At 60.6% G+C, this 26,925-nt stretch overlaps 1 protein-coding gene across 13 annotated transcripts in view; it reads left to right on the top strand.

The window, feature by feature from the left end:
• KIF1A (kinesin family member 1A) overlaps positions 1-26,925 on the top strand; it is a 72,465-nt gene that overhangs the window by 3,643 nt on the left and 41,897 nt on the right. For 5 of the 13 annotated variants that reach the window (XM_008587116.1, XM_008587115.1, XM_008587113.1 and 2 more), the window contains exons 2-18: positions 3,127-3,203; positions 4,120-4,299; positions 4,951-5,016; positions 5,453-5,631; positions 6,288-6,399; positions 7,879-7,956; positions 8,712-8,777; positions 9,504-9,521; positions 14,958-15,033; positions 16,567-16,645; positions 17,531-17,673; positions 19,525-19,658; positions 20,853-20,932; positions 21,343-21,418; positions 24,028-24,107; positions 24,373-24,479; positions 26,318-26,401. In XM_008587116.1, coding sequence (XP_008585338.1) covers positions 3,127-3,203; positions 4,120-4,299; positions 4,951-5,016; positions 5,453-5,631; positions 6,288-6,399; positions 7,879-7,956; positions 8,712-8,777; positions 9,504-9,521; positions 14,958-15,033; positions 16,567-16,645; positions 17,531-17,673; positions 19,525-19,658; positions 20,853-20,932; positions 21,343-21,418; positions 24,028-24,107; positions 24,373-24,479; positions 26,318-26,401 — 1,635 coding nt within the window. Of the gene's footprint in view, positions 1-3,126; positions 3,204-4,119; positions 4,300-4,950; positions 5,017-5,452; positions 5,632-6,287; positions 6,400-7,878; positions 7,957-8,711; positions 8,778-9,503; positions 9,522-14,957; positions 15,034-16,566; positions 16,646-17,530; positions 17,674-18,151; positions 18,179-19,446; positions 19,659-20,852; positions 20,933-21,342; positions 21,419-24,027; positions 24,108-24,372; positions 24,480-26,317; positions 26,402-26,925 lie in introns of all 13 variants that reach the window. The other 8 variants (XM_008587112.1, XM_008587109.1, XM_008587117.1 and 5 more) reach the window with 2 other exon arrangements.

Below are 26,925 nucleotides of genomic sequence, written 5' to 3'. Positions count from 1 at the left end.
TTCTCTAAAGCGTGCCACTTACAGCTCCACAGAAACTGGGAGCACTTAAAAGTAAATTTAATTCGCCATCGTTTAGTCATTCCCTGGATAAGTAATACTCTTTATTTGAGCGCACCAAACCCAGCAATTTGTGAGCCAACCATGTTTTTTGTCGTGCTTGCATGGCTCAAGGGAGCAGGGCCACGTGCCACGCAGGGAGCAGGGCCACGTGCCACGCAGGGAGCAGGGCCGCGTGCCACTTCCTCTCCACACGCAGCACAAGGGCTGTGACCTCGTGGCAGGAGCAGCCAGCACTGGTCTCCTCATCTTCTTACACAGCACGACTCCCTCTGTGAGGTCCCCAGCCCCACGACCTCACCTAACCCCGATCACCTCCCAAAGGCCCACCTTGGATGCCATCTGCTAGCGTTAGCGCTTCCCCCGTGCATGTGGGGACCGTCTGTGCTCAAGGCTGCTGGGTAGTTCAGGCTCCAAGAAAACCCTCCCTTCAGTCCCTCTTCCTCCTCCCTGCTCACTCCAGCCACCCCCACGTCTTTGTCCTCCCCTCTAAGCTGCAGGCCCTGGGTGGCCTTGGGCGGGGCCCCGGGAAGGTGAGCCCCGCCTTGGAAGGGCTGCAGCTCCTGGGCCTGGCTGAGCCAGGGAGGAGGGGTTCGGGGCTCTACACTAGCTGGTCCAGTCGCCGACTCCTCACCCCTTAACCCACACAGGATAAAGCTGGAGATCCAGCAAGGGAAGCCCCTTCCCCAGCAGAGGCCACTGTCTCGAAGCCACTGTGCAGCGAGGACAGGCCTCGGCAGGTCCCTCTCCAGGGCTCGGAGCTGTTGGTGGGTGGACCTTGGGTTCCAGATCAGGAGATGGGATCAGGAGCATGGACATCCCTCTCTGAGGTCTGGGACCCCATCTGTGTAATGACAGAGGGTGTTTCCAGCCACACTGCAGGATCTGAGGAGGGGGTGGGGAGGGGACAGGCAGGTCCCAGGGCCCAAGTGACTCTGCAGGAGGCCCCACAGTGGATTCTCCCTATGAACCATTCTAGCTTAAGACCGTGACCTCCATCCCCACTCACTCACCCTGGCTGACCACCGTCCCCTCCCTGTCCAGCATTCTTGGGCACTACCTGTGCCCTGTCCCGGGAGGCCCCCATCTCAGGGAGCTCACAGTTTATGTGTGGTACAACACACACGCCCAGCACCAGGACTCCACCGGAACAAGGTTGGCGCCCCAGGGCAGGGCCAGTGCTGGACAAGAAGGGGGGTCTGGACCCATCTGGGGACCCTGGCCCGAGGTGCACGGAGGTGAAGGGGACAGAGGCAGGGAGTTGGTGGCTTCAGCAGAGGGTCTGGGCCCCCTGTGAGAGCCAGCAGAGGTCCCAGCTCAGGCTGCTCCGGCAGGAGGGTGCTGATTTTTGTTTCCATGGCGCGGGCATTATCTGTGCTTGGGTTCGGTGGCTGCAACAGGTGCTGCCACCCAGGTCCCAGCAGAGGTTGAAACCGGGGCAGCTCACCCTCCTGTCTGCCTCTGCTCCAGAGGCAGCAGGGATGTGACATCCTCTGGGCTCCCAGGACAGGGCTGCCATGGTCAGTCGCCACTCCCTCCTGCTGGATTCCTGAGGAGCCTGGCACTTCCCACAGCTCCTCCAGCTGGGGCTCTGGGACCGGGCTCCCAGGACGCCTGTGCTGTCAGCAGACTTTGGCGTCCTTTGGCGTGTAGAACTTCGCCCCGACCTCTGCCTTCATCTTCTAACGGCCTGCTCCCTGTGTGTGTGTCTGTCTCCAAGTTTCTCCTTTTTATAAGGAGAGCAGGATCTCATCTTAACCAATCCCCTCTGCCATCCCCAAATTAGGTCACATTCTGAGATACTGGGCTTTAGGACTTCAAAATATGAATTTCTTGGGGACACAAATTTAACTCATAAGTAGGGGGTCTCTTGCTCTCCTTGGTGCTGGCAACAGGTCACCCTGGAGGTGGGGGCATAGGACCTCCTGGAGGCTGTGCTGTGCCCAGAAAGATGAGGCCCCCAGACCCCTGCAGCTGAGGCGTGCCAGTCCAAGGGGTGGACGGTCGGGACGCATCTCCAGGCATGGCATGCGGGCTGGTGATGTGGGGGCTTCACTCTTCAGATTTGATGATGGGATGGAGATGGTCTCCCAGAGGGCCTCGGGGTCCTTCCGACTAGGACTGGCCCACGTCCCTCATGGACGTGAATGTCTGAGGGTGGGGGGCGTCTGCCTCTGGCCCGGTGGGGCCTCTGTCAACACAGAGCACCGTCAGGTTGAGCGTGCTCTGGAGGGCAGTAAGCAGAGCAGCCTGAGGTCCTTACCGCCAGGCCACCAGGACATGCTGCCTGTGCGTCCTGACCTGTACAGGGCCTGAGAAATGAGGGGCTGGGATGCAAGGCTACAGGCAGGTGCGCTGGGTTCCTGGGGCACTCGCGAGCCTCATGGGGGACGGGGACAGCTCCTGGGACACTCGCGGGCACCTGTTATGAGTGGTTGCGTCATGGCTTGTTCAGGCTGCCTGGGATTGGGCCTGATGCTTGGCGCAGGAGGGAGTGGGGGCAGACACTGTGATGCCTTGAGAGCGGTCCCCGAAGAGCATGGTCCCAGAGGGCTTTATTCACAAGAGCAAACTCAGAAAGCCTAACTGCCCGCCGATGGGAGGATGGGAGCGTGGTGATGCTCCCTGCAGTGGATAGCCCTGCAGCAGGGATAGGGAGCTGTACAGGAGTGGCACAGAGGTGGCGGGATGCCCCAGCCTCCAGGTGCTTCCAGGGCACGTGTGTGCAGAGCAGCAGCGGCACAGACCTGTGCTGCGGGTGGCCCAGGGTTTGCAGGAGGAACGCCCTGGGCTGCTTTCAGGATGAGCCTGGTGAACTTGGCTGCAGACAACAGCCCTGCAGGCCGGACCCTGGGCATTTGTGGGCAGCAGGGTCCACCATAAAGAGAGGGGCAGAGATGGCTCCTCTGCCTGGAACGGGGCCGGGAGCCCTCCAATTTGGGGGTCTGGCTTGTCTGGGGCCGGAGAACCTGAGGACCCCACCTTCTTCCCTCAGGGGGTGTAGGCTCAGATGGTTGGGGCCCCTGATCAGCACAGCGCTAACCACCATGCTGTGTTGTCTCCCTGCAGCCATCGTCAACCCCAAACAGCCCAAGGAAACGCCCAAGAGCTTCAGCTTCGACTACTCCTACTGGTCACACACCTCGGTGAGCCGGGGCTGGGGGTCGGGAGGATGCTACCTGGCCCTCAGGAGTCCTTCAGCCTCTCTGAGTGGCATGTTCCCCTCTAAATGGGGTGAGGACCCCACCAGGCTCCCCTGGAAGGTCACCCTGAGCTGGGACACACCCCGTCCCCAGCTGAGGTAATGACCAGTGAGCTGCAGGGACCGAGGGGCCTTCAGCTCACTGTGGTCAGTCACCCAGGGCCAGAGCTCCACTTCCCCAAATGCCCCCAACGCAGAGTGCCCAAAGCTGACCCCTGGCACCAGCAGCCTGGATGCTGGAGCCTGGAGACGCTGCTCGTCCACCTCCTACCTCCACGTCCAGTCCACACTCATCCCTGCCCGTCGCCCACCGCCTCTGGAATCCTAGAAGGCATCCAGCCCCCAGCTCCTGCCTACACAGCTCTGAGCGCCTGGCCCCCAGAACAGCCCCAAGAACAGCCCCAGGGCCCCCCGTTTATGCCTCCCCTGTCCAATCCGTCCTCCTCCCAGGGCGACTCCTCGCCCAACCATGCTGTCTCTTTGCCTCAAGTGCCCCACGGCCTGGCCTGCAGGGTCCCCAGGCCTCCGAACCCTGCTCCCCCTCTAACCCCAGCTCTTGTCACCCCTGCCACCATCGCCCTGAACTTACTTTGGTTTCGAGGTTCTGCCTCTGGGCCTTTGCACATGCTGCTCCCCCTGCTGGAGTGCCCTTCTGTCCCACCCTGGCCTGGCTCGGCCAGCTGCCCTTCATCCTTCACTTGCGACACGGAGGGTCCCTCCTCCAGGAAGCCGCCTACCCACCCAGGCAGGATTGGGACGGGGGCAGGTGTCCCTGGGCACCACCTGTTCTCAGTGGACACGGTGGGCAGAGCCTCGGGCTCCCCAGCCTCCTGCAGCCACACCCCATCCTTGCCCTCCAGCCCGAGGACATCAACTACGCCTCGCAGAAGCAGGTGTACCGGGACATCGGGGAGGAGATGCTGCAGCACGCCTTCGAGGGCTACAATGTGTGCATCTTCGCCTACGGGCAGACGGGGGCGGGCAAGTCCTACACCATGATGGGCAAGCAGGAGAAGGACCAGCAGGGCATCATCCCGCAGGCACGTGGGGCATGGGAGGCAGTAGGGAAGGGAACGGGGAGGAGGCAGGGTCAGGGCAGGGGGGAGACAGACGTGGCCTGTGAAGAGCCTGGAGACCCAGGCCCTGGGATGGGCTGCAGGAGGGGCCCTGGCCTTGGCCAGTGCCCACCACGTCACAGGGTGGCTGGGAGGGCCGCTGGCTGGGGCAGCTGTTCTCTAGGGGGTTGTGAGGGCTGGTGGTCTGGGCAGGGAGAGGTGCTTAGGACAAAGGGTGCCAAATGCTGAGAGCTGCCCCCAGCCTGTCCCCCCAGGCAGGTCTCTGGACCTGAGCTGGTCAGCATTTCACCTGGTCAGGGAGGGGAGAATGCCAGGTCGTCTGTGGGATGGTGGGGCCAGCCTCTGTGCAGACAAGGTTGGGGTGAGGAGCGGATGATCCACAGGAAAGATCAGATACCAGCCAGGGTTCCCCTGAGTTGGGCAGAAGATGCCGGCTCCTTGGCTGCAGGCCTTCCTGGTGACTTTACGATGGACTGTGTGACGTGAGGGTGCACGAGGGGCTGGGGGGCGCAGCAGCGTGCCAGGGCGCAGACCGCCCGCAGTTCCTCGAGGGACGGGGCTCCGGGAGCAGCCCCCAGCCTCACTGGCTGAGTGTGAGCCTCTCGGTCTCTGCAGCTCTGCGAGGACCTCTTCTCTCGAATCAACGACACAAGCAACGACAACATGTCCTACTCTGTGGAGGTAGGGTGCCCGGGCGCCCGCCTGTCCTCTGTTCCTCAGGGTGGGGCTGGGGGATTCAGGCGTGACTGGTAATGCCCCTCTGACTTAAAGTGAGACCTGCCACTGCTCGCGCCCTTAGCGTGTCCCCCGCTTGCGCACGTGACAACTGTGCCCACGCGGGACTCAGACTCACAGGGCACAGAGGGTGATGGGGAGGCCTCCACTTGGCAGGTGTTCAGTGAGCCACTTCTCCGTGCCAGGCGTACGGACAGAGCTGCATGGGCCGGACTGTGCTGTGGCTGAGGTGGCCCTGGTGTAACCACTTTGGGCGTGTGACACAGAGCCCAGGATAGCCACGGACTGACACCCACCTTGCACACACATGCCAGGGCCACAGGCTGGGAGCCATCACCCCCTCACCTCGGGGTCCCTGATGGCGTGGCACTCTGCCCTGCAGGTGAGCTACATGGAGATTTACTGCGAGCGCGTCCGTGACCTTCTGAACCCCAAGAACAAGGGCAACCTGCGGGTGAGGGAGCACCCGCTGCTGGGTCCCTACGTGGAGGACCTCTCCAAGCTGGCCGTCACCTCCTACAATGACATCCAGGACCTCATGGACTCAGGGAACAAGGCCAGGTGTGTGGAGGCAACGCCCGCCCTCCATGCCTGTGTCCCCCCTGCTCCGCACTTGTGGCTGCACGTCTCTGAGGAAGCCCTGCCTTCCCTCCGGGAGGGTCCTTAGGCTCCCACCGCTCTCCTGATGGGCTCTGTGCGGCGGCCCCCAAGGAGGTGCCTGAGGCCACTCAGGGCACGTGTCAGCCCGCGAGAGGCATTGGGCCCTCAGCACACCCTCGCTGTGAACCTCCCATGCGGGGGCTGGGCGCCTGGGGAGGTGGCGGGGTCCTCGGGCTCCTGGAGCGGCTGGTGTGGGCCATGGCACAGGATGGGCGGTGGGTGTTCCTTTCTCCTCTGTGCGGGGCTTCCTGCCTCAGGTCCGCGAGGGCTGCTGCCCAGCTGAGCAGCCTTTGCCGCCTGGCCTTTGCTGAGCCCCGGAAGTGGGGAAGCACCCCCTTCATCGCTGCACGCATCCCCCGAGTGCCAGGCCCGAGCCGGGGCTGAGGACGCCACGGTGGGCAGGGTGCGCGGGCCTCGCTTGAGCTCCGATGGAGGCGCAGCCACCACCAGGCGGGCCGGGCAGCCCCAGGCGGCTGGTCCAGCGGCCAGCACCACCTGGAACCCTCTTGCCCAACCAAGGGTCGAGGGGTAGCCGCGTGTGGCTTCCTGTTCCTCAGGACTGTGGCAGCCACAAACATGAATGAGACCAGCAGCCGCTCCCACGCCGTCTTCAACATCATCTTCACCCAGAAGCGCCATGATGCCGAGACCAACATCACCACGGAGAAAGTGAGCGTGCGGCCCTGGCAGGCGGCGGCCACCTGGGAGCACTGGCGGGTGGTCAGGATGGAGGGTTGGGGTCAGGCTGGTCAGGGTGGGACGAGGACACCAAACCAGACACTGGCCTGTGAGGAGTGGGTGGTGTCCTCATGCTGGTCACCAGGCACTGACCATCCCCCGCCCAGCAGAGGCCTCAGAGAGAGTTTGGCCAGGCCTGAGGCCACCTCATCTCAGTGTGTGGGGCCACCTGGGTGTGGAAGGGACTCAGAATCGAGGGGCTGTGGACCTGGGGTCTGCCTCCTGCCAGCTGGGCAGTTTCAGTGGTGACAGTGGGGGCTGCAGGCCACAGGACAGGGAGGTCCTCAGAGGGTGGCAGTGAAGGTGGGTGGTGGGTCCAAAGGTGCCTACGGGCTCTGGCACAGGCTGGTAGGAACAGGGGTCCCCACCCTCATCAGAGAGCTGGGGCCCTGGACTGGGAGCAAGGCCTCCCAGTGGGCGCCGGCACCCGCAAGCACAAAGGAAAGATTGTGCGAGTGGCCACAGCCCTGCCCACCACCCCTGCCCAGATGCCCTTCCCTGAGGAATGCCTTGGCATTCTCAGTGGGCTGGTGGGGGCCTCATCTCCTGGGCCTTTATCCCAGACACTCATTGTGTGGGCTGCTGGGGGCAGCAGGGCAGGTGCAGAGCCCTGGTCCTGTCATCCCTGCCATCCAGGCCACCTCCCAGCGGGCAGGACTCTCAGGCAGCAGCCTGGGGTCTACAGAGGGGTTGGGCAAAGTTACTGTCACTGAGTCCCCGATGGTGCTGGGGGTCACCTTACCCTGGCACCGTCCTCCTGACTACGGTGTGGTGAGCCGAGTCTCAGGGCAAAGCTGGAACCCGCTCGGCCTGGCTGCAGCTGCCTGTCTGTCCTTGTCAGCAGGCACTGAGAGGGTCCTGCTGGAGTCCATGGCCTGTTAAATGCCTGGACAAGTCCTGCCTTGTCAGCTGTGGCCTCCCTGGATGCATGTGCCCCCAACTGAGGCAAAGGGAGCCTCGGTTGGGGGCCCGCTGGCGCCTGGTGGCTCTAGGCGTGGCTGCGCCCCATGAGGCAGCAGCAGTGGCTGGACCCTCGGTGGAGTTGGGTGCAAATGTTACCACAGATGATGAGTGCGTCCATGCAAATGGTGACAGTGGCAGGATGTCCCTCCTGGCCACCATGGGGAGACAGCGCCCTGTTGTGAGGGGTGTGCCCATGTGTTGAGATGGCCTCACCTACTCGAGGGGTGAGCAGTCTTGGGGGAGGTGGCCACGCACCTCACTCGGGCAGAGCGTCGACAGCGCTGTGGACAGAGGTGCAGATGGAAACTCTGCAGGGTCAGAGAATGCGTTGCAGATGAGGGGCTTCCATGGCTTCCCAAGTAGCCCTTGAGGTGTGCCCAGAGGGGGCAGGGCATCCCCTGTAGTGGCCTTGCAGCACCTCCTGCATCGGACCCATTGTCATTTCAGGTGAGCAAGGTCAGCCTGGTGGACCTGGCCGGGAGCGAGCGGGCTGACTCCACGGGCGCCAAGGGCACACGCCTCAAGGTGGGGGTCAGACCATCACACCAGCAGAGAGCAGCGGGCCCCTATGTGCCTTGATTTACCTGGCTGGCGGGGTCAGGTGTCCAGGCATGGCCTGCTCCAGGGTGGGCTGGGAAGGAGGGCTCTGCTTGGAGCTGGAGGGGGATTGGGGCCACCCCGAAGGGTGAGCCTGGGCAGAGGAGGGGTGCATGGGCCGAGCCTTAGGCTCCAGTAACCAGAAGGCTGTGCCTGGTGCACCAGCTCCAGGTAAACAGGGACAGAGACCCTGGTGGGGAAGCAGCCCCTCTCCAAACACGGGCCCTCAGCGACCGCGCACCCAGCAGCGTCTACATTTTCCCTCCAGAAGAACACAGGTGTGAGGCAGCAGCGGGACAGTGAACCAGCTGGCCAGCGTCCTGAGGGGCCACCCTCCCATTGAAACAGTCTTGGTGTCAGGAAGGAGAGGCTTTACCTTCTTGAGCCCCCCTTTGATGCCCACCGTGATCTGATGGCTGGGCTGGGGCTCTGGAAGTTGTACTAGTGGGGGTGGCGGAGATGTTACTGGGATTCAGATGGAGTCGCAGAGAAACGCTGGGCAAACTGCCCTGCCTGGCCGGCGGGGGCTCTGAGGGGCCTCCTGCCGGAGCATCCCCTGCCCCTCGTGGCCCCAGAGGGCAGCAGTCAGGGCCCGGTGGCCTCAGCCCCGGCCCCCGGGGATCACTGTGGAGCAAGAGGCTCCCGAGGCTTCCTGACGTGCCGACTGTCTTCTCTGCACACAGGAAGGCGCCAACATCAACAAATCCCTGACCACACTGGGAAAGGTCATCTCCGCTCTGGCCGAAATGGTGAGCTGGCCCAGGCTTCCAGAACCAGGTTAATGCGATGGCTGTGGGGGTGCCTCCCGTCCTGTCCTCCTTGGAGGATGCCGGGAGCCCGTCCTACTGTTTCCAGGCCATGTCTCTGGTGGCGTAGCTGGGGTTTAAGGGAAAGCCCAGACATGGGGGGAGTGTCACAAGGCTGGAGATGGAGTAGTGATCCTTGTCACTCCCTGGAGCCTCAGTTTCCCCACCCGCAAAATGGGGATGTGCTGCCTTCCTCACGGGGCCTTCTGAGGGTCACTGTGGGCCGTGGTGAATGTGTTGGCTGGTGTCCTTCTGGGAGGGGAGGGCTGTGGTCAGCTCTGACCTCCACTGGCCCAATCCAGGCCACCCAGAGGGAGCCCACAGCCCTCGGAGGTGAGAGGCTGGGCTTGCTGGGCCCTGCAGGAGGGGCACGTGGCCCACCCTCCAAGACACCCAGGCCTCAGGCCAGGGAAGGACAACTCTCAGGAGACCCTGCCCTACTCTGAAATTGTTGGGGTTGGGGAAGACCACTGGGTGACAGTAGCCTGAGAGGTCACACTGTCATTTGTCCTGCTCAGAGTGCCCAGCCATGGGCAGGCATGGGGTGATGGGCACGTGGCATGTGCCGTATACTTGTACCCTCCGGAACCAGTTTGTCCTTCCCTTCCCCGACACCCTGGGGCCCCAGCCTCACTTCAGGTGCTCAGACTCTTCTGTCTTCTTTTTCAGGACTCTGGACCCAACAAGGTACGCTACTGTCTTCAGTCCCGATGGGAGGGGGCTGGGAGCAGAGTGCCCTCAGCCCCAATAAATTGCTCTCAAGAATCATGTGGGAAACTGTGGGGAAGCGTGAGGGGCTGTGTGAGGAACTGTGTAAGGACTTCTGAGAGGAACTGTTAGAAAAACTGTGCGTGCAACTGTGTGGGCACCGTGTGAGCAACTGTGTGAGGGACTGTGTAGAGAATTGTGAAGAACTGCGTGAAACGGTGCGGCAAAATGTGTGAACTGGCCTGGGAAGTGTGGGGGAACTGTGAGGAAGTTTGGGGGGAGCTGTGAGGAACTGTGTGGAACGGCGTGGGAGCTGTGTGAAGAACTGTGTGGGAAAGTGTGAGAAACTGGGTGGAAAGTGTGTGTGGAACTGCGTTAGGAACCGTGTGAGGCGGTTGTGAGGGACTGTGTGGGAAACCGTGTGAGGAACTGTATAAAGGGTTGTGTGCGGAACTGTGAGAAGCTGGGAAAGCGCATGAGGAACTGTATGACGGACCACGTCGGGGATTTTAAAGATTTATGTGAAGACTTCTGAGAAACAATGTGGAACGGTGTGGGCGGCTGAATGGGTAACTGTGCGGAAGCGTGTGGAGCTGTGTGGACAATTGTGAGAAACCGCGAGGAACTGTGTGGCACACCGTGGGAGGAATTGTGAGGAACTGAGGAAGTGGGTGTGGAACTGTCTGAAGAATTGTGAGGACTGTGTGTGAGTATGTGTGGAACTGTGCGGGAGCTTGGGTGAAGGAGCGTGTGGGGAAGTATGAGGTGCTGTGTGGGACAGTGTGAGAAACTGAGGACTGAGTGGGATTTTGTGAAGAATTGTGAGGAGCTGAATGAGGGGGGAGGGGGTTGTGTGAAGACTGTATGGAAATGTGAGAGGAAGCGTGTGGAACGATGTGGGGAAATGTGGGAATTGTGTGTGCGGGAACCATGAGGAACTGTGAGAGGAACTATGAGTGACGAGTCAAGAACTGTGTAAGAACTGTGAGCGGAACCGTGTGAGAAACTGTGAGGAGCTGTGAAGAAGAACGTGTGGAACTGTGTGAAGAACTTGGTGGGGAACTGTCTAGGGGAAGTGTGAGGTGCCGTGTGGAGAATTGTGCAGGAACTCTGCAATCGTGCGAAGAACGTGAGAAGCTGTGTGGAATGCGCGAGGAACTGCGGAAGTGGGAGAGAAAGTGTGTGAAATGGTGTGGGGAACTATGCGTGTGAACTGGGGAAGTGTGTGAGAAACTGAGGCACTGCATGGGAAGTATGTGTAGAACTTTTGAGGAACTGCATGTGGACTGTGAGAGGAACTGTGTGGTAAACTGTGAGAGGAACTGTGTGGGGATTGTGTGGAGAACCGTGGTGAAGGGTTGCTGTGTGAGGGACTGTCAGGAACTGAGAGGAACTGTGTCAGGAATTGTGTGGAGAACCATGGTGAAGGGTTGCTCTGTGAGGGACTGTCAGGAACTGAGAGGAACTGTGTCAGGAATTGTGTGGAGAACCATGGTGAAGGGTTGCTCTGTGAGGGACTGTCAGGAACTGAGAGGAACTGTGTGGGGATTGTGTGGAGAACCGTGGCGAAGGGTTGCTCTGTGAGGGACTGTCAGGAACTGGGAGGAACTGGATTGTGTGGAGAACCGTGGCGAAGGGTTGCTCTGTGAGGGACTGTGGATTGTGTGGAGAACCGTGGCGAAGGGTTGCTCTGTGAGGGACTGTGGATTGTGTGGAGAACCGTGGCGAAGGGTTGCTCTGTGAGGGACTGTGGATTGTGTGGAGAACCGTGGCGAAGGGTTGCTCTGTGAGGGACTGTGGATTGTGTGGAGAACCGTGGCGAAGGGTTGCTCTGTGAGGGACTGTGGATTGTGTGGAGAACCGTGGCGAAGGGTTGCTCTGTGAGGGACTGTGGATTGTGTGGAGAACCGTGGCGAAGGGTTGCTCTGTGAGGGACTGTGGATTGTGTGGAGAACCGTGGCGAAGGGTTGCTCTGTGAGGGACTGTGGATTGTGTGGAGAACCGTGGCGAAGGGTTGCTCTGTGAGGGACTGTGGATTGTGTGGAGAACCGTGGCGAAGGGTTGCTCTGTGAGGGACTGTGGATTGTGTGGAGAACCGTGGCGAAGGGTTGCTCTGTGAGGGACTGTGGATTGTGTGGAGAACCGTGGCGAAGGGTTGCTCTGTGAGGGACTGTCAGGAACTGGGAGGAACTGTGTCAGGAATTGTGTGGAGAACCGTGGCAAAGGGTTGTGTGAGGGACTGTGAGGAGCTGAGAGGAACTACGTGGGGAATTGTTTGAAGAACTGTCCCAGGAAATGCATGAGGAACTATGTGATGGACTATGTCAGAAACTTTGAGAAATTGTGTGGAGAATTGTGAGGAACTCTGTGTGGAACTGTATAAGGAATTTTGAGGAAATGGGAGTGTGACAGTGTGAGGAGTTGTGAGGAAGTGTATGGACTGTGTGGGACTTTGGAATGAGTGGAGGGACTGAACGAGTAACGGTGTGAAGGAACTTTGAGGAATTGTGTGGGGAACTGTGTGGGAAAGAGAACCGTGAGGCACTATGTGTGAAATTGTGTGAGAAATTATGTAGAAATCTGTGTGAGGAACTGTGTGACAAACTGTGAGAAACTGGGAGGAACAGTGTGAGGAAATGTATCAGGGACTGTGAGTGAAAATCTGAGGAATCATGTAAGGACCTGAGGGGAACTGTGAGAGAACTGTGAGGAAGTTGTAAGACCTGTGCACCATGCACAAATCCCACGTGTCAGGGTGGCTCACTTCACAAAGACCACGAGACAGAGACCATTGCAATCAAGCAAGAGGAGTTTTATTCCAGCATGCTGGGGTCGCTTTGTCTTCAGGACAGAAGCGGCCCTGAGCCTTTAACACCAGAGCTTTTTATACAGTTTTTTAGACAGGCTTTCATAATAGGATGAGTTGTTAATTATCTGAGGCACCTTAAGATTTATGATTAGGCTTAACAGGCTGGTACCCCGATAAGGAATGGCTCATTTCTCAATTGTTTATCTTCCCTGGGGTCTGCCAGGTGGCCTCTAGATAAGGAACTGGTTAGTTCCTGGGACTGGTTGGTTCCTGGAATTTTAGTGTGGCTGGGTCTGCCTGACCTCTTAGAAGCTGCTTTACTTAAAATGCCTTTAGTTATGTTTTCCCGTTTTTAGCAAGCACTTACAGAAGCAAATTGCACAGGTTAAAGTTATACTTTCCTCTTACAAAGTCTGTGTAGAAGTGTGTGGGGAAGTGTGTCAGGAACCGTGGAACTGCGAGAGGAAGTGTGTGAAATGGTGGCGAACTGAGTGGGAATTGTACGAGGAACCGTTTGTGGGAATTTATGTGAGGACCTGTGTAAAGAACTGTGTGGGGAGCTATGAGAGGAACTGTAAGGAACTGTACGTGAACACGTGAAGATGTGTGTGGGGAGGTCATGGTTTGGGGGACGTGTGAGGTAGTATGTGGGCAACTGTGTGAGAACTCTGTGCATTGTGAGAATTGTTAGGAATTGTGTGTGAACTCTGAGGAACGGTGAAAATGTGAGAGGAAGTTTGTGAGTGGAGTGGGGAGCTGTGTGAGGAATTTTGAGAGACCGTGTGGGAACTGTGTGAAGAATTGTCCGACCCATATGTGAACTTTGTGGAACTGTGAGGTCATGTGGAAGATCCGTGTGGGAAATATGTGAAGGACTGTGAGGAAATAATTGAGGGGCTGTGTGAGGGACTGTGACAGAAACACTTAGGAACTGAATGAGAGAGTTTTTGAGGAACCGGGTGAAGAACAGAGCCTGGAGCAGGGAGCGTGGGGGCACGTGGATGACGAGGCTGGACAGGGGACAGGGGCCTGATCTGAGGTCCGTAGTTCATTGTCAGAAGCTGGGTGATTGCGGTTTAATGGGCAGCAGTGAATGGGCTTTTAGCAATGCTCTCTAAGTCTGATTTAGTCTAGAACATGTCCCTCACCTGCTGCATATAATGAATAGATCGGGAGCGTGATGGCCTGGTGTGGCATTCAGGAGACTGGAAGGTCAGTGTTGCAGTGGTCCAGCATGAGATGGTGGAGGCTGGGAAGGCAGAGGAGAGGAAGAGCAGTGGGTGGTCTGGGAGGTGGCAGTTCATGACTGGACAGGGGCTGCTGGTGGCTGAAATGAGAGCCAGACAGGGAGCAGTGCAGCCAAGGAGGACTGTTGAGCTCCTTGCTGAAGTGGCTGAGTGATTGTAGGGCATTTACTCTGCAAACAAGAAATGCGACACATGGCAGAGAATTCAACCTCAGGAAGTAAATAATCGAAAAGCAAACTAGAAATAGTGTGTCTTCTACCAAGTTTCAAAGGAAAAACAGAAATCCCTCAATGCTGATGAGTTGTTGTGAGATGGATACCCCTAAACCCTGCTCGCAGAGAAACCGGCGCAGCATTTCTGAACCCATCGTGGGAGCGCGTCTCAAGAGCTTCCAGCGTGTCTCAGGAGCTAGTGGAGTTCCTCCTAGGGCTCATCCTAAAGAACGATGACACATGTGTTTGTGCCCAGAGAACTGGCGTGGGAGCGCGTCTCAAGAGCTTCCAGCGTGTCTCAGGAGCTAGTGGAGTTCCTCCTAGGGTTCATCTTAAAGAACGATGACACATGTGTTTGTGCCCAGAGAACTGTCACAGCCCTCAGGTGGCGCCTGTGTGCATCTCCCTGAGTGTGCGCTGGTGGGTGCAGGGGCCCTGTCTGCAGGCTGCAGCAATGCTTACAGATTGTTCTTAAGCAAATGCGACCATGAAGGAGTAGACACTGGAAAGTAAACCTCTGCAGTTAGTGGAATCGTTCAGTCAGGGGAAACGAGTATGGAGGAGGCTTCACTCTGACGGGAGAGGCGGGGAGGACAGATTATAACAGGAGAGGCTTGTGAGGTGGCTGCAGGAGGACAGCAGGAAGGTTGATGAGGGACAGGGAGGGAAATTCCGTGTGGAAGGGGAGAGGCGAGCTGGACAGGTGCTGGCACAGGCCACGGAGGCCTGGAACGCTGCATTTAGCAGTGGAGCCTTTTCCCTTTGGTCAGAAGGAGTCACTGATGGTGTTCAAGGAGTGGTGATGGGCTCAGATCGGTCCTTGTGACAGAGCGGAGGGAGGACACACTGGCCAGCCATGTCAGCACTTCTGGGCTCAGCTCCAGCCGAGTGGCCCGGACACACGGCAGGGACAGACTAGGGAGGAGCCTGAGGGACGTGGTAGCAAACCCCTGATTCTGGCCCAGAGTGGAGGTGCCTGGGGGTGGCGCCCTGGGGTTCCAGCGGGGAGACGCCTGGGTGGCCTGAGAACATGGCGGTGCCCTGGGGTTCGGCTCTGGGGACCCGATGGCCAGGCCTGCACTCGCTTCTCTCTCTCCCTGCCCCTCCAGGGGGCTCAGGGTTGACCTTGGATGTTCCTCCCCTGCAGAACAAGAAAAAGAAGAAGACAGATTTCATTCCCTACCGAGATTCTGTGCTGACCTGGCTCCTCCGGGAAAACCTGGGTGAGGAATCTCTCAGGTCTGCCTGTCCCCACCCTGGGCTGTGCCCATCTTTCTGCCTGGGTGCCCACCTGCCAGGATGCTTCCTGCCTGGGGGGGGTGCTCACCCTTCCCGGGCTGAGGCTGAAGGGTGACCTGGGAGGCTCCCGTCAGTTCAGGGTGCAGCCCTTCTGGAGGGGAGGCCGGGCCAGCAGCCGGCAGGGGGTTAACACAAGCGAGGCCGGGGAACCAGCCTGGCCAGGGGGGCCATGGAGCACATGCCTGCGGTGCGAGCACTCCTGGATCCGGTCAGCGGAGGCACCAAGGCCAAGTGCCCACCCTTCTCTGGGCCTCGTTTTCCCCATCTGACACAGGGACCTGGGACTCCATGACTCTGGGGAGCCCTGCTTGCTTGCTGGGTTTTGAGGGGCTGCCATAAATCCCCCTTCTCCCTGTCTGAGTTCTGAGCAGAGAGGTAGATGGGGAGATGGAGACTGAAAAGTGTCCAACACAGATCCCGTCCCTCCCAGAAATAACCTTGGGGTCCTCCCTGGCTATGTTTACAGCTGGAGAGGCTGACACCCAGGGAGGTAAACTGAGTCTCAGGCTGCCCTACTGAACGTAGACACCGGGGATGGGGGGCCCTAGCCTTCCTTGACTGCATGGCAGAGGCACGCAGGTCCCAGGCTGACCGACTGTACCCCACAACCAGCCAGGCTGATCCGCAGTGTGGGCTAGCACTGCATGCCACGGCAGGCCTGTGGTGGAGCAGGGGGCCGACGGGAGCTCCTGGGGCAGCTGGGCTCTGCTGAGGGAGGACCAGAGTGTCACAGGAAGGTGTGTCTCTTCACCTGAGCTGTGGGCTGGGGATGAGGCTCAGCCCCAGGCAGGGGTAGGGGGAGTCCTCCTGTATAACCCTCCCCGGGGCCTGGTGTGGCACTGTGCCCGTCCTGCACACCTCACCTCACAGTCCCTACAGGGACTTGCCGGGCAGCCTCACCCCAGGAATGTGGCTCTGAGGATGCAGGTCCCTGAGGTCAAGCAGGCAAGGCCATCTGTTCGAACCTGGAGCATGGGGTGGGGCCAGCGGTGACCTTGTCAGAACTGCCCCAGCTGCTGAGCCTTGCAGCACCTGCTGCCCCGCAGTCACTGCGTTCAGAGCCCATGTGCATTGCATCGGAAGAGAAATCAGACAGCCCCTGTCCTCACACAGCCTGTTACCTGAAGCCAGGAATCTGATGTTAAATATTGAAAAAGTATTTCCAACAAAAAACGATACAAATGTGTGAAATATTATTGGACATAAACAGTCTTTGTCTTGGAGTAAGTACCTCCACAACTTTCCTCTTTGTTATGGAGAAAGGAGGTCTGATTGTTGTAAAATGGCCCCAAATGTGGGAAAAACTCTACCCAGAAGAGAGGTAGAGGAGACGTGTGGTGCAGAGACGAAGGGCAGCCAGAAGGCAGGCCCTGCTGCTGTCGTGTTCATGGCGGGGAGTGGACACAGCAGTGGGGCCCAGACCCTGCCCTGGGCACCACCTGCTCTTCTCCCCACAGGCGGCAACTCGAGGACGGCTATGGTGGCAGCCCTGAGCCCCGCTGACATCAACTACGACGAGACCCTCAGCACGCTGAGGTGCGTCCTCTGGGAGACAGGCCCTGGTCCCCTCATCTGTCCTGGGCTGGGATGGACCCTTCCATGCCTGAGTCGGGAGCATCAGTGAGGGGGTGCCTCTCTAGGGCCTGGACGCTGTGAGGTCGGAAGCGACTGTTCCGGGGCTCCCGGGCTTTCGTGGGCCTGTTTCATTCCCATCACCCCTTGGCTGCACTTCGGGGCTGCAGGCAGCCCAGGGCCCCTGAGGCACCAGAAAGGGATGACTGTGCTCACCGGGCTAAGCAGTGTACACTCACGCATTGGCTGTGGAGCCACTGGGGGGTTTTAATTAGCAAAGGGAGCTCAGGTGTATCTTCAAAGATCTCTCTGGCTGCAGGGTGGGAGTCCTGGGGTAGGAGCCTGGGCCCCCGGCCCTGCGGGAGGCTGCCTGGTTGTTTGAGTCAGTGGTCTCTGGCCTCTTTTAACCATGCACACCCCACAGACAAAGAGCAAAGGGTGTGTGTCCAGTGTGGTGTTTGCTGATGTGCAGGGAGCGCCGACACATGTGCATGAGGGCACTCTCACGACCCCCGGTAGTTGACCTGCCACCTCCACCCTAGGGACCCAGGTCCATGTGCAAAAGACTCACTGGGAGGAGAGGACACTACCTTGACTCTTTTCCCCTTGGGCCTCAGTTTCCCCAAGAGGGTAAGCCAGAGCAGGGTGATGCCCCCAGCCTTGGTCTCCTCTGGCCTGTGGTCCCAGAGGCCACCCCAGTGACTTGTGTAGGACCAGGCTGTGCCAAAGCCCCCTGGACCAGCTGCTGAGCCCATCCCCTGGCCAGGTCCTGGGCTGTGCTCCAGGCAGCCCTGGGCCTGTGGGTGTGGACCTGTGCCGGGCACAGCCCACACCCCCCTTGCTGCCCAGGTATGCCGACAGAGCCAAGCAGATCCGCTGCAATGCCATCATCAACGAGGACCCCAACAACAAGCTGATCCGTGAGCTGAAGGACGAGGTGACCCGGCTGCGGGACCTGCTGTATGCCCAGGGCCTTGGCGACATCACCGACAGTGAGTGTCTGCGTGCATCTCCCGGGCAGGGCGGCGGGCTTCAGGCTCAGGGCCTCTCCTGGGACCCCTGCCCCACCGCCTGTGGTGGGCTGGGGCGACTCACAGCTGCTCTTGCAGCCCCTCTGGCCCAGATCCCTCTCCCTGTTCTGTGTTCTGGGCAGAGCCACCTCTGGGTGGAGGGCTGGGGTGGGGCCCTGGATGAGGGCCAAGGGCTCTGGCCTTGGCCTGGATGGAACCGCATGGTTGGGGTTTGGTACTGGCCTAGGAGGGCCAGAGACAGTTTCCCTGGAAGCCCCATGGGCAGACCGCGGTGCTGGGGTTGTGGCAGCCCCCGTATCTCCACACTGAAGTCCCCCACCGCTCTGCCTGTCACCACCACCCCGCTCCTGGCTGCCCGGCACCCGCACTCTCTGGAGACAAACCTGTTCTTCTGTTTCTCTGTCTTTCCTCCCTCTCCCACGCCTCTCCTCCCCCGTAGCCAACACGGTGCCCGGAGGACCCAAATGTGTGTATTCCCCTTTGCTGCTCTGCGCATCTCTGCTTCCAGCCTTGTCGTTGGGGCCTAGGGCAGCACTGGCCAGAGGGGCGAACCCCAGGGCGGGTGGGGAGGCGTGACCCCCCCCCCCGCCTCCTCTGCTTTCCCCTCCTTTGTGGGGCAGAAAACAGTAGCCCCCTCTCTCACAGACACCTCCTGGTGGATGTGGGATCGCCTCTGCCTACGAGCCTGTGTTCCCAGCTCATTCCTATGTGTCCTGTATGGGAAACTGAGCAACAGGGAGGCCAGGGTGTAGCTGAGGTTCTTCTCAAGCTGAAAGTGGACCCCCCACCCCAGTATGCCCAGAAGCCTGGGAAGGTCAGAATGTCGGCTTTAAGGGCTGGACAGGCCCGTCCCTTGGCTTCTGGCTCAGGCCTCCCTCTGCCCCCTCTCACCCCAGGTCCCTTCTCTCTGAATATGCCAAAAGTCTGAGCTGTCATGTGGACACTGCCGAATCCTGCCCAGCTTTTGTGCCTCTTCTGGCCTGGGGCTGGTTCCCTGGCCTGGGGACCATAGGGCACCCTCAATTTCCCCCTGCCCCGTGCTGTCCTAGGTTTGCAGCTGCTCTGCTATGTGTCTGCTTCTGCTAAGAGGGGCCTGGGCACGTCCCCCTCCAGGGGGTGTCGCAGCTCCAGTTCTGGGGCTTTAAGGCTGATTGAGCCCTGGGGTGGTGGGCCCAGATCTCCTTGTGGTGGAGGAGTAGGGGGTTCCCTCTGGAGAGTCCTGCGTTCATCTTCTCCAGGATGGTCTTGGGCCGATTTCTGTGTTCAGCAGGCTGGATGTTTAGTGCGGCCCCGCCCTGCAGCTCAGGGTGCATGGCTACCCAGGCCAATGGTGGGTGTGAGGGGTGGGCAGCCCACCCACAGAGAAGATGAGGATGAGTGCTGGGGTCCTGGGTGCAGGGCGCTGCCAGGCAGGGCTCAGATGCGAGGCTGCAGCCTGGAATGCAGGCGCCAGGCAGCAGAAACCCTGGCACAGTGCGGGGTGGCATGGAGCTCAGGGGGTGCTGAGGGGCCTCCATGCTGCTGCCCGGAGGGCGAGTGGCGCAGCAGCGGGCGAGGGACGGCAGGAGGGCCTTGCATGTGCTTATCCTGGGCCACCAGGCGGGTCTGCCGCGCCTCGCCCGCCCGCGGCTCTGTCTTGCCCTCTCTGGGCCCCACCTCCTGCTGTCTCCCAACTTGTCTTTCTTCTCTTCCTCCTGTCTGTCTGTCCGCCTGTCCTTCCCTTCCTCCCCGTAGATGTGTTCGACCTTGAGAACAATAACCGTAACTGTGGCGGGGTGGAGTTGCATCAAGCCCCTGACAATCTCTCCACAGTGACCAACGCCCTGGTGGGCATGAGCCCCTCATCCTCGCTCTCGGCCCTGTCCAGCCGCGCGGCCTCCGTGTCCAGCCTGCACGAGCGCATCCTGTTTGCCCCGGGCAGCGAGGAGGCCATCGAAAGGCTGAAGGTGAGGGCCGGGCTGGCTGAGGCCAGTGGAGCTGGGTGGGCTTAGAGGAATGAGGAAAGTCTGCATCCGGATGTCAGGGCCGAGCGTCATCCTCCTTGGGCACAGCCCATCCCTGCAGGGCCGGAGGGAAGCAGCAGCAGAGGTGGCTGGCATATGGCCACCCAGGTGAGCTGAGGCCTGTCCCCAGCCTGCCCACTGCAGCTAGGGCAGCCCAGCTCACGCAGGGGTCCCCCGGCCGTGGGCTGCACAAGACTCTGCTGCTGGGCAGGAAGTGCCTGTGAAGGCCCCGGACCTTGTGTCTGGATGGCTGTGGCCCCGCGAGCCAGTGTGGAGGGGGAGCTCTCAGCGCCGGATGCCTGGCACCCAGCCTTCCCCTCCCTGACTCTAATCCGTGAACTGGCGCGTGGTGGAGCGCAGTGACCGCGTAGTCCCTGGGTGTGGAGTGGGTCTTCTCCCTCCCAGCCCCCAGCGCCCTCCACGGGTGTTGTCAAGGCCATGGCAGCTCTGCCCCGTGTCCCACAGACCCTGCACTCACTGGGAAGGATGGGCAGGCAGGCATTGTGAGGATCCTGAGCCCCTTCCGGGCTGCCTGTGCTCACACCTGCATGTGAACGGTCACCCGCCTGCCCCCTGCCCAGGGCTGAGCTCCCCAACCCCCGGTGATGGGCTTGACTGGTATTAGACTTTCCATTCACATGTTCCTTCGGGGAACAGCCATTTCAGTGCAGGCCTGCACGGTTGTGCCCCAGACCCTGGGGACCGAGCGCTGAGGGCATAAAGGCAGAGAGGCCCTGCCGAGGCTGGCCTGAGGAACGGGGTGGGGGTGAGATGGAGCCGGGTGACCCTGGAGCAGGGGCCCCACCTGGGGCGTGGGTGGGGAGGAAATGGAGAGACCATGCTGGTGCTGGGAAGCTTCACCCATGTCCTGAGAAGGGGTGGGGACCGCGGGCTCTCAGCGGCAGCGACAGACGGCCGTGCTTGGGGAACCACCACTCAGCGTCTCCCAGAAGCATCTGTTTTGTCTCTCTCCAGATTTATTTTGCCTTTTTCCTGTTCTCTCGGGTGTGTCCACAGGAAAGCCACATGGCCTCTGAGCTTACCCTCAATCTTTCATACAAAAAGGGATCTGGGCTCTGTAGCCCCCCAGCCCGGCACCAGCCCCGGACCCTCACTCTGCTCTGTCTCACTCCCCAGGAAACAGAAAAGATCATAGCCGAGCTCAACGAGACCTGGGAGGAGAAGCTGCGGCGGACCGAAGCCATCCGGATGGAGAGGTGGGCAGTGGGGAAACTGAGGCCCAGGGGGAGGGGCACGGCCAGCACAGCCCAGGCAGGATGAGCACCGAGCTCTGCCCTCCAACCTTGGGCTTCCACACCCTGGGGCTGTGGTGTTTCCTCACAGGACAGGTCTGTCCCCTCTCACTCAGTGACCCCCACCTTGTGTACTGCTGGCTGCTGGTCACTGAGGCCTGGTAGACCTGACCCCTGGGTGGACGTAGTGCAAAAGGGTCAGTCCCATCAGTGGATGTCTTAACTCACTGACCAGATGGGACAGATGCAGCGTGGGTGCCTCCCATGGGCCACGGTGGCCAGAGGCCTGGCTCCTGGTCAGTTGGTCAGTCAGGGGTGAGGCCAGTCCTGGAAGCCTGGTGGAGCCTGTGCTGACCCCAGCTCTGTCCCCCCAGGGAAGCGCTGCTGGCCGAGATGGGCGTGGCCATGAGGGAAGATGGTGGTACCTTGGGTGTGTTCTCTCCCAAAAAGGTAGGAGCTGGTCCCAGGTCCCTGGTGCTGCCTTGACATGGACAGGCCGGTGATGCGCTGTTCTTGATGGAGGCCAGAGAGGCTCCTGAGATGGGGGAGTGTGGCAGGGGTCTGGCCCAGACACTGTGGTGGCCATGTTCAACCACAGTCAGATCTTCCTTGGTGTGGGAGGCATGGCCCCCATGTCCTCATGGTGGGGCTCCTGGTGGCTTTGGGACATCAGATGGGTCTTTCAGCTGTCTCAGGTGTAGACTGGGCCCTCCAAGGTTGGAGCAATGCTGTGGAGCCACACTCAGGCTGGAGACCTGAGAGTGTGGGGCCTGGGCCCACCTGGAGCCTGCATTGCTCACGGCAGGGCTCGGCTGGACGTGGAACTGGGAGCCGGCTGCCTCCTGGGGGTTCGAGTAGGGACTTCCTTCTACCACCCAGTCCCAATTGGCTCACTGGTCCCAGCTGGGGTCCCGCAAATGGAACAGAGACTCCTGGGCAGCTTCTTCAATGTGTATGATCCCGCGTCCCCCAGCAGGCCAGGTGGGACAGAGCACACACACTTGGGGAAAGTCTGTCTGCTGACTCTACTGCCCAGACCCCATGTAACCACCCCAAACATGGCCAGACCAGTCCAGCCCCTTGGAAGCTGAACTCTGGCTGGACACTGGCAGGGGTGGCTTCCTGGGCACTGGCCTGTCCTCAGCTGGGCCCGTCAGGACGTTGCCTGTCTGATGGTAGCACTGGGGAGCGTGGAGAGTGGCCTTGGAAGGGGGCCCAGGTGCAGGGCATCCTTGTGGACCCCGCCAGGCCATCCAAGCCACCACGTGCCAGCTTAAACTTTCCCAAATGGGAAGTGCATTATATAAAAGAGACTTCTTTCCGGTACTCATGTCCCTAGGCTCCCAGGAGTCTGGTCTGTCCCATATAGCAGAGGGGCCCCAGGCTTGCTGGGCACTCCACCCATACCTCTGCCTGGGTCCACCGAGGCTTGCTGTTACCCTGCACCAAGTGTCCAGTGGGGGATTGGACAGGTGGATGGTCATCTGTGTGACCAGAGCTTGGGAGGGGCTGGGCAGGGCCCTGGTCCAGGGCTGGGAGCAGCACGTGCTAAGGCCCAGAGGCAGGAGGAGACAGGGGAACCACGGCAGGTCCCTGTGCTGGCAGGGCAGGAGCAGTGGTGTCCCATGGGATACTCCACACACCTTCCAGACAGGCCTCTGGTTTTGTCTGGACTGATTTGCTCCCTGGACATCCTTCCTGGAGGGGTGGGGCATATCCTGGGGGTGTGTGGGGCTCCCTCAGGAGACCAGGCACCCTGGAGAACTTTGGCTTCCTTGGTGGCACTGCCTAGGAGTAGGACCACCAGAGACCCCTGTCCTGAGAAACTTGGTATTCCTGGGACTCAGGAGAAGTGCACAGGCCAGCTGGGTCCTGACATTGCAGGCCACCCCCATCCCCCAAGCCCCACAACGGCAAGCCTGGCCCTTCCTGGCTTGACACCCTGCCTGCTCAGGGCAGGGATGCTCTGTCCCCTGTGTCTGATGACCAGGTCTCCACAACCCTGCACTGGGGCTCTGGTGGGGGCACTGTGGGATTTGTAGTGGGGGTAGCTGGGAAACGGGAAGCAGTCCCAGCCTGGTGCCTCTGCCATGTTTCAGGACTCTTGCCTGGGACATGTGGAGGGCATTCCTGAGCTCAGGGAGTGTGGGGACCCAGAGAGACCCCAGGGTGAGAGTGGACGAGGCAGGGAAATGGGGGTCCCTGGCCCCTCTGGGCGAGGCCTGCTGTGGCTGACCCAGGGACAGGGTGGGGCAGGGAGCAGAGGGCAGTCTTCACACAGGTGGCTGGTGGGAGGTGGTCACTTGGACTTGGCCAGATTTTGGTGGAGCTGTGGACAGGAGTGGCATCGGCGTGGGGATTGACAGGGACATCTGTCACAACTTCCCCACTCCCTAGCACCCACGCTCAGCCCCCTCCCCCACCCCGGGCCAGGGTCCTAGTTCTTCTAAGCTCTCGGATCCCACTGGGGAGCCCACATTCCTGGGCTGTTGCAGCTGAAACAGGGTCCTGGAGCCCCATTTTATGGTCCAGAGCCTGGTGCCCAGGGCCCCACAGGACAAGGTACAGGACTGGTGCTGGGACCCAGCTGGTGCCTGTGTGTCCGGGGGCCCACCACAGACTCAGAGCCCACCTGGGATCCCAAGAGCTGAGAGTAGGGGCCCCTAGCCCCTCCCGAAGGCCAGCTCCCCATGAAGTGCTGGGATGCTGGGCTCACCCTGGCCATGTGCGGGAGGCCAGGCCCCCACCCACGCAGCCACTGTCAAGGTGGCTGGGCCTGGGCTGAGGGCTTTCTTTGTTTTGCATTTCCTGGCTGGGAGCCACCAGCTGGTGAGGCGGCTGAGCTGGGAGCTCCGGGTCCTGGGTGTCCATCAAAGGCTCTCACGCGGGGGGCCTTTCCCTTCACAGCTTCTGTCCTCTCTGCCAGGCCAGGAGGACGCTGTGTCCCCTGAGAAGCCAGGCCTGGGACTGGTGGTGGCCTGGCGCCTGGGGGAGGTCAGATGGGGTGGCCAGTGCTGGGCGCTGGCTCCACTAGGACAGTGACCCCCTTGTCCTCCCAGACGCCACATCTGGTCAACCTGAACGAAGACCCGCTGATGTCCGAGTGCCTGCTCTACTACATCAAGGATGGGACCACCAGGTGGGGGGCGGCCTCCCAGCCAGGCCAGGACCCCGGGGGTCAGTGGGAGGGGGTGGACTCCCCGTCCCCACCAGCCCGTGCTGCCCTCACAGAAGGAACTTTTTACCCACTCTCGCTTCCCACATCCACGCAGACACGCACCCTGGGTGATTCCTGAAAGATCCAGCTGAGCTCCCTGGGAGCTGCCAGCAGGGGCAGGAGGGTGGGGGCGGCATCACGGGGTGCCAGTCCTGGCCGTGCTGCTGACGGTGCCCCCTCCCCGCAGAGTGGGCAGGGAAGACGGGGAGCGGCGGCAGGACATCGTCCTGAGCGGGCACTTCATCAAGGAGGAGCACTGTGTCTTCCGGAGCGACTCCAGGGGAGGCACTGAAGGTACCGGTGCCCCGCAGCCCCGCCTGCCTCCGCCCGCCCCTGCGCCAGTGCTGCTGATTATCAGGCCCAAGTGAGGCTTGCTGGCTCTGCCCCAGGTTGGCTTGTTGCCGTCTCCTAGCTTCCCAGCTCTGAGTTGACCTGAGTTACTCTTCTGGGCAGGACATGTGTGTATGTGTGAGATTTGGGGACGGTCTCAGTGACAACTGCCATTAGAAAGGTGCTTGGGAAATGGCTCGGTGCCTCCTGCAGCCAGGGGTGGGTGCAACTTCAGGGAGCTGCGCCTCTATGAAGGGTGGGGGTGTGGGGTCATGGGTGGGGTTCTGAGCAGGGGACATGGGTGGGCTGCCCTGTGCCAGGGCTGCTGGCCAGGAAGCGTGGGTGGTGTCCACGGGCAGAGGACAGAGAGCATAAGGAGTGAGCCCAGACCTGGGGTGGAACACTATTTTTAGACCACGCTTTCCTTTCCCGTTGGTGGTAGGGTGGCTGTCTGTCCATTCCCACTGGCCTCCCTCCTGAAGGTGACGCAAGGCAGTCCTATTACCCGGTGATGCCCATCTTGGTGATGGGCCTGCCATCATGGTGCCATCACAGTGCCCATGGCCCCTGAGCTCAGGGCATCTCCAGGCAGGCATCTGGCCAGCCTCTAATCTGCAGCCCGATGACCGAGCCTGCTGCCCAACTTGGCCACCTCAGGATGGTGGCCCTACACAGTGTTGGCGGTGGTTGTCTCTCCCAGAATTCTCCTCTGTCTGCAAAGACCCTGCCATCTCTTGTGTGAGAGGGCACAAAGCCCAGAGGGGAGCCCTCGGGACACATCAGCTACTGGAGGCTGGACAGGGACTGGGAGGTCAGGCCCAGCAGGGCTCCCTGACTCTGACTTGGGCACATGCGTCTCCATCCCGGGGTCACTTTCCTCCTCTATTAAGTGGGCTGAGACCCCTCAGGCTCCTCTGAGGCCACAGAAGGTGTCGCCAGTGGTGCAGCTACATGGCTAGAAGGAGAGTGGCCTGGGTGGGGACACAACGGGGCAGGTGAGCTGAGCCGCTGCAGGTGACGGCTAGACCACGCTTTCCTTTCCCGTTGGTGGTAGGGTGGCTGTCTGTCCATTCCCACTGGCCTCCCTCCTGAAGGTGACGCAAGGCAGTCCTATTACCCGGTGATGCCCATCTTGGTGATGGGCCTGCCATCATGGTGCCATCACAGTGCCCATGGCCCCTGAGCTCAGGGCATCTCCAGGCAGGCATCTGGCCAGCCTCTAATCTGCAGCCCGATGACCGAGCCTGCTGCCCAACTTGGCCACCTCAGGATGGTGGCCCTACACAGTGTTGGCGGTGGTTGTCTCTCCCAGAATTCTCCTCTGTCTGCAAAGACCCTGCCATCTCTTGTGTGAGAGGGCACAAAGCCCAGAGGGGAGCCCTCGGGACACATCAGCTACTGGAGGCTGGACAGGGACTGGGAGGTCAGGCCCAGCAGGGCTCCCTGACTCTGACTTGGGCACATGCGTCTCCATCCCGGGGTCACTTTCCTCCTCTATTAAGTGGGCTGAGACCCCTCAGGCTCCTCTGAGGCCACAGAAGGTGTCGCCAGTGGTGCAGCTACATGGCTAGAAGGAGAGTGGCCTGGGTGGGGACACAACGGGGCAGGTGAGCTGAGCCGCTGCAGCTACGTGGCTAGGAGAGCGGCCTGGGTGGGGACACAACGGGGCAGGTGAGCTGAGCCGCTGCAGCTACGTGGCTAGGAGAGTGGCCTGGGTGGGGACACAACGGGGCAGGTGAGCTGAGCCGCTGCAGGTGATGGCTCTCACGGTCCTCCTCTGTGCCCCCCAACCTGTCCTGCAGCCGTGGTGACCCTGGAGCCCTGCGACGGGGCAGACACCTATGTCAACGGCAAGAAAGTCACGGAGCCCAGCATCCTGCGGTCAGGTGCGCCTGGGCATGTGAGGGGCTGTGGGTTGGCCAGGACGTGGGCTGAGGCCCTTCCCGTGCCCACCTGATTCCAGCAGGAACCACAGCTCTGCAGGGCCATGGGGCACTTGGGGAGGGGCTGCGGTCACCTTGCCATCTCTCATGGCTCCTCACTGCCCCCCTCTCAGGGCACCCAGTGGCAGGCCCTTCCACAGAACTCTGGGACCCCTTGGTACTGAGTTGATGCTGTGGGGTGAGTGGGGGGCCAAGGTGGGATCTGCTCAGGAAGAGGCTCTGGATGTTGCCCTGGTGGGGCTGGGCGGGGGCAGAGGGCAGGGGGACAGATGCTTCCCTGAACCAAGGCATTGTATTGTGGTCAGCTGGGTGGGGACTGTGCCCCCGACGTTAAAAAATGCAGCATTAAAGTCCCTTCTTTAGAAAGGCCAGAATCTGTAAGGTGGCTCTCCTGAGTGATGTCATTATTGCGTGTACGATTAGGGTTCTGTCACAGAAACAGAAGCAAGTAGACTAGACTGATCCTT

This window comes from Galeopterus variegatus, unplaced genomic scaffold (genome assembly GCF_000696425.1).
Source record: "Galeopterus variegatus unplaced genomic scaffold, G_variegatus-3.0.2 Scaffold4253, whole genome shotgun sequence".
Classification (NCBI taxonomy): Eukaryota; Metazoa; Chordata; class Mammalia; order Dermoptera; family Cynocephalidae; genus Galeopterus; species Galeopterus variegatus.
The sequence above is the reverse complement of the archived record's forward strand: the minus strand, read 5'-3'. Positions and strand labels throughout refer to the sequence as shown.